Here is a 6018-nt window from a genome sequence, read left to right on the forward strand (position 1 = left end):
TTCATTAATCAAAACGACGTAGTTTTTGGGGTAGCTGTAGGTAACCTTATCTAAAGTGACTTAGAAATATTTTTCCACACACACATATATATATATATATTTGATATTATCTATTGGTTCATCAATTACTCGACTAGCGATTCGAGTCGGGTAGGACCATAAGGACGACAAAGCTCTCCCTACCAAATTTTAAACGCAATTGCATTCATAGGGACTTCAACTCAAGACCATTGGTTAATTTGAAACAATCTCTTATCAGTTGGGTTGAATTGGTTCTTTACATGGTATCAGAGCCTCGGTGTACCGGGTTCGATCCTCACCGCTCCCCCTTTTCTTTCTAGTGGAATTTCTTTCTTCGCACAGGTAGATGGGTCTGTACATTGTCCACCCTTCAAGCCCAGTGGACTCTCGTGTGAGGGGGCATGTTGAGATATATAAAAATCATTAATGTCGCCTCATTCAACAACTTAAGCTTTTGGGTTGAATCGGTTCTATACAAATTGGTTCTTTATCAGAGCCTCGTTGTACCGAGTTCGATCTTCAACGCCCCCCACTATCTTTCTAGTGGAATTTTTTTTTCGCACAGGTAGGTGGGTCTGTGCATTGTCCACCCTTCAAGTCCAGTGGGGTCTCGTGTGAGGGAGCGTGTTGAGATATATAAAAACATTAATGTAGCCTCACCCAACAGCTTAAACTTTTAGGTTGAATTGGTTCTTTACATGGGATGAAGTTGATCCGCATACTTCGTAATAATGTCCAATTTGTTATTTTATTAACCACAAGATGTCAAGCCAGTTTTGTCTAAGATCATGGTTGATGATCCAAGGATGAGTCATCGAACAAAAAGGTGAAGATTCAAAACATCCTACTTTACATCCCTTTAAATACCTCTTAAGGAATACAAGGGATTGATGAACTCAAGTAAGCATAGATTCCTTAGAAATCCAGTAGCTCTAACCATTCCTCTTCAATAAAACCAAGTCCTTTACAAATCATCAAAATTCAGACATGAACACTTCACTTCTTCATTCTCTAATTATTGGAACCCCAGTCAGCTTGGCAACATATAATCAACTGCAGAAGTTATTCAACAGATGCTTACCTGATCCTGCCACATCATCAAAGCAAAGTAAGACCTTCTTTCCTTTACACATAATTAAACATCAAATTTCATTATGTAGTTATTGCTTTACCAATTTTTAGACCTTATTCATTGTTCAGGTAGAGTATATTCGGTTATAAACAAGATTGGAAGGAAGGCTGATCGTCTTTCACAAGGAGTAAAAGAACATGGTGAGTATTATTTTGTAAGCTTGAGATATGTTTCCAAGTGATATGGCACTATGAGGTGCTATATATGAGAACCATGCAATTTAACCAGTAAGGACAGGAATGAGGGTAATCCTTATATTAGTCTTATCTTTGTATATTTGCAAAGAGGTTGTTTTCTGAATTTGAACGTGCGACTCTTCAGTTATAAAGAAACAACTTTAATATATTTACCACTATTTTAGACTTCCTCTTTTTCATTGGAGTTCATATAGAATCTAAATTTGATTCACTTGAAATTTCAGTGAAAATGGGGCCAACAATAACTGGCACAGTTATGGGGAAGTTAAGCCTTGGGGCTAGAATTCTTCAAGTTGGTGGAGTAGAGAAAATCTTTAACCAATACTTTACTGTGAGAAAAGGGGAGAGATTGTTGAAAGCTTCACAGTGCTATCTATCAACAACATCAGGCCCTTTAGCAGGTCTTCTCTTCATCTCCACAGAAAAAGTTTCCTTTTGCAGTGAGAGATCAATTAAAGCCTATTCTCCAAATGGTGAAATGTGCAGGATCCGCTATAAGGTAAATCATGAAGTAATAAACACAGAAACATTTTATATCTCTCTGATTTTCCCCTGCTCCAAGAATTGTTTGCATAATTTGTATGCACCTGAAAAGTTATGTGTCTTGCATAGGTTGCAATTCCACTGGAGAAGATCAAGTGCGTGAACCAAAGTCAAAATGTTCAGAAGCAAACACAAAAGTATATAGAGATAGTTACAGAAGACAATTTCGAGTTTTGGTTTATGGGATTCTTAAAATATCAGAAAACTTTCAAGTATCTCGAGCAGGCAATTTCTCAAGCTTAGGATGAACAGCTGAAGCCAACACTCTTGTGCTTAGAGATCCAAGACATGAATAATCTGTAACATATTAGAATATAGATGAAAGGAGGAATGAAGCTACATATTATAGGCTTTTGCTCTAAGGAGGTGGTCATGCATGGCAGAAGAAAAATAATGCATATGCTGACTCACCATGTAGTGGAAAAGAAGAGGAAAATAATGTGAAATGAGGTAGAAAACTATGAGGGAATCCCAAGAACCAAGGAATTAAGTTCAGTGATGCAGCAAGAATAGCTGGGGATATAAGATAATGAGTAGTGTATATGTTTTGTATATAAAGTAGAAGTTAAAAGTAAAATGGGTCATTGTTGCCTTATGCTATTTGCAACTTAATAAGCATTTTATTTTTTTATTTTTCTTTTGATGTACAAAAATTAGTTTACATATATTAATTTTGGTAGAAAAATAGCTGTTGTGGCCAAAATCTTTCAACATTGAGTTCATTTACACTTTTGTTCTAAATTTCACATTTTAAAACTAACTCTTGCATCATTTTCTAGTCAATAAAATTATATTTCATTAAAATAAGATTGTATAATAATTACTCTAAAATCTAAAACATGTTTTGCATAGTTAAGTTCTTCAGAGTATTTTTTATTTTAAAAAAAGCTCTCTCGATCCGAATTTTTTTATTTTTATATAATTTAAATAGAAAATAACTTTTCTAATCACGTAATAGATTCAGCATGCATATGGAGAATATGTTTATAATGTAAGTAGTTAAGAAATGTAAAAGCCATTACAGAATTTTATTTAATTTTCGTTTGTAACTAAAAGTTTAAGTGGAGTTAGATCCCAACCTCTTCGAGGATTTACGGGAGAGATTGTATATTACCCATTAACAAAATTTTCATATAGGTCAACGGAGTTTGAATTTATGCTCTTATAGGATATAGACCAAACCCTTAGCTAACTGTGCCTATTTTTGTTCGCAGAGAATTTTTTATGGATATACTGTAAGTTACCGACTTCCTCATGCATGATGTAATTCTGGTTTATGCAAGTATATGCGCTTTCTTTCTTCACTTTTCTTATCTTAGTAGAAGTTAAACTTTCAAGCGTGAGAAAGGTAACATTCCAGCTCAAAGCTTTAACACAACCTTCCCTTACATTTTAATAAATTATAAAAAAAAAAAAAAAGTGACGATAGTTCAACTTTTGTCATCAAGAATGCGAAAATGAAAGGCATTCCCAACAAAACAAAATATTATTATAATTTTCTTCCTCTCATTTGTAAATTTAAGGAAGATAATTCCCCTCCAAAGCTAAAAGATCGCATATATTTTTTTTTTAATTCCTAATAATCTAGAAAGATTGCCATGGAAAACACATAAACATAAATTCCATAAACTGGACTATGTTCCTATGTTATTTCTATTTTTGGCTTCTTAATTAGTACTCCCTACATACCTTTGACATGATAATGTTATCAAGATGAAAGTAAATCACTAACACCATATTTGTTTTGCAAGAATTCAAGTTTTATTATGTGCCTCATTTCACATAATCAAGAATGAAGTATGCGATCAAGATGAAAGTAAATCACTAACACCATATTTGTTTTGCAAGAATCCAAGTTTTATTATGTGCCTCATTTCACATAATCAAGAATGAAGTATGCGATCAAGATGAAAGTAAATCACTAACACCATATTTGTTTTGCAAGAATCCAAGTTTTATTATGTGCCTCATTTCACATAATCAAGAATGAAGTATGCGATCCACTCCCCTTTAGGAACAAAACTTCAGTGCAATCTCGGTAGTTTATTTATCTTAAAATATATAGGCGAATCTTGAGATTCTAAAAATTTATATAGAATCAGTCTACATATCTTACGATAAATAAACTATCAATGCACTTCAGTGCATCAGTTGCACCCAAGATTTTCTCTTGGGGTGGGTTTGCCTTGAAAATCAAAAATCTTATTCAACCACTTGAAAACTTTTTTTTTTCTTAATCTTTTAGTTTCTTATTAAAGATGAGGTGGACCTCTATATACCCTTTGTGTGTGTAATAGCAACCAAATATATGGGCTATCTTCAAATTCTAAATAACTTTCTTTTGATCATCTTCGTGATGATCCAAAGCTGACTCATCCAATAAAAAGTGATGACTCACTGCCTTTCCTTTTAGTAATATTTATACACTCATGCAGAGTACAAGGATTCATCAACCAAAGTGAGGAAAGCTCTTGCATACCACTCACAAGTCAAACATTGATCAATAAGATCTTCCAAGTCAATAGGTAAAGGGGAAACTTAACAAAAACAATAAATATGAAGGCTTCACTTCTTCAGGAGTTAGTTATTGGCATTCCTATGACCTCAACAGCATACCATTTTGGGAACTCATCAAAAAAATACTTGCTTGATTCTTCTAGCACAAAATCAGAGCAAAGTAGGGAACCCTCCCTTCTAAGATTTTTTACTTTCCTCTTTTTCTTTTTTTCTTTTTTTGTATTAATCATGGACACTCTTGTCATTTCAGGTAAAGTAAATTCTGTTCTGACTAGGATGAACAAGTTTGGGAGAAAGGCTGACAATTTTGCACACGGAGTCCGACAGCATGGAAAATTTCTTCGGTGCATCTTTCACTTATAATATGATACGTGTTTTATTTTTGTCAAATCATTAACAAATAATTTATTTTAAAATTATGTGAGAGAGTGATTTGACAAAAAGTAAGATAGATGTCATATTGTAAGTGAAAAAATACACCGAAAACTCGGTGCATCCGTAACACTGAAGATATTCTCGAGAGCATGGTATGTATTGTATCATGAAAAACTGATTTTCAATTTATGACTTTTTGCTCATTTGTAGAGCAAGCATTGTATTGTTTAATACTTTATGCAATTGAATTGCATGTACTCAAACATTTATGTAATTTACCATGACTTGAAATTCTGAATATAGAAAGAGGTTGTAATTGATGGTTTGAAATTGTTATTGTAACATGCAGTGACACTAGGGCCAAAGGTAACTGATACATTAAAAGGGAAACTAAGATTGGGAGCTAGAATTCTACAGGTAGGAGGAGTAGAGAAAATCTTTATGCAACTGTTTAGTGTTGGAGAAAGGGAGAAGTTGTTGAAAGCATCATAGTGCTATAGATCAACCACGTCAGGTCCTATAGCAGGCCTTCTCTTTATATCAACTGCTAAAGTTGCTTTTTGCAGTGAGAGATCCATTAAGATATCTTCTCCCAAAGGAGAATTGAGTAGAATCCATTATAAGGTGATTTTCTTAGATCCTTGTAAGTTATAATGTCAATGCAGTAGCTTTCTTTCATTATTTGATCATGTTACTTTATTTCCTAGAGGCTTTGCTACCATATAACTTCAAATCTATTTGTCATTTCAGGTCGTGATTCCACTTGAAAAGATGAAGTGTGTCAACCAAAGTCACAATGTGGATAATTTGGATTTCTGGTTTTTGGGTTTTTATACTTCTCCAGCAAGTTGGAGAAGAGAATTTTCGCACTTAGACAAGAAAAGTGGGCCCCACCGTTTTTAGAAAAAAAAAAATGGCTAGTTTTTTCATGTGAGAGTGGTACTGCAAGATTGTTAAAATCGAGATTTTAAGTAAAATCAGAAGAGGGTTAAAAAATCGTTAAACGTAATATCGTAATGTAAAAAAATCATAAGAAATCGTAAAAGCGTTTGGAAAAATATTGGTAAAATCGTTTTGATAAAAAAATCGTAAAAACGTAAAATTACAGTAATAAATCGAGATTTTAACAACTATGGTGGCAAGAAAAGTTGAGAAGTTTTATGCCCTTTCTTAATTTATCATAAAGCTTTGAAATATCTTCAGCAGGCTATGATGTCTCGTGTAGATGGGTGA

At 33.6% G+C, this 6018-nt stretch overlaps 1 protein-coding gene and 1 pseudogene across 1 annotated transcript; both read left to right on the forward strand.

Annotated features, from left to right (window-relative positions):
* The first annotated feature begins 1008 nt into the window (after positions 1–1008).
* Positions 1009–2400, forward strand: LOC133318347 (GEM-like protein 4). Its single transcript, XM_061520336.1, has 4 exons — positions 1009–1129; positions 1222–1293; positions 1575–1849; positions 1963–2400. Exons 1-4 carry the CDS (start codon positions 1009–1011, stop codon positions 2134–2136), a joined length of 642 nt encoding a protein of 213 aa, XP_061376320.1. The 3' UTR covers positions 2137–2400.
* Positions 2401–4449: 2049 nt separating this feature from the next.
* LOC133318361 (GEM-like protein 4) lies at positions 4450–6018 on the forward strand (annotated as a pseudogene).

The sequence above is a fragment of the Gastrolobium bilobum genome, unplaced genomic scaffold, assembly GCF_033153095.1.
Source record: "Gastrolobium bilobum isolate Gb01-03AN ecotype WA unplaced genomic scaffold, APGP_CSIRO_Gbil_v1 utg3828, whole genome shotgun sequence".
Lineage (NCBI taxonomy): Eukaryota > Viridiplantae > Streptophyta > Magnoliopsida > Fabales > Fabaceae > Gastrolobium > Gastrolobium bilobum.

Bases quoted from the DNA above. Each gene is read 5' to 3' on its own strand.
- LOC133318347 (XM_061520336.1), top strand. From the start codon at position 1,009: ATGAACACTTCACTTCTTCATTCTCTAATTATTGGAACCCCAGTCAGC. The intron at 1,130-1,221 runs GTAAGACCTTCT...TTCATTGTTCAG, and splicing joins TGCCACATCATCAAAGCAAA to GTAGAGTATATTCGGTTATA. The intron at 1,850-1,962 runs GTAAATCATGAA...TGTCTTGCATAG, and splicing joins TGTGCAGGATCCGCTATAAG to GTTGCAATTCCACTGGAGAA.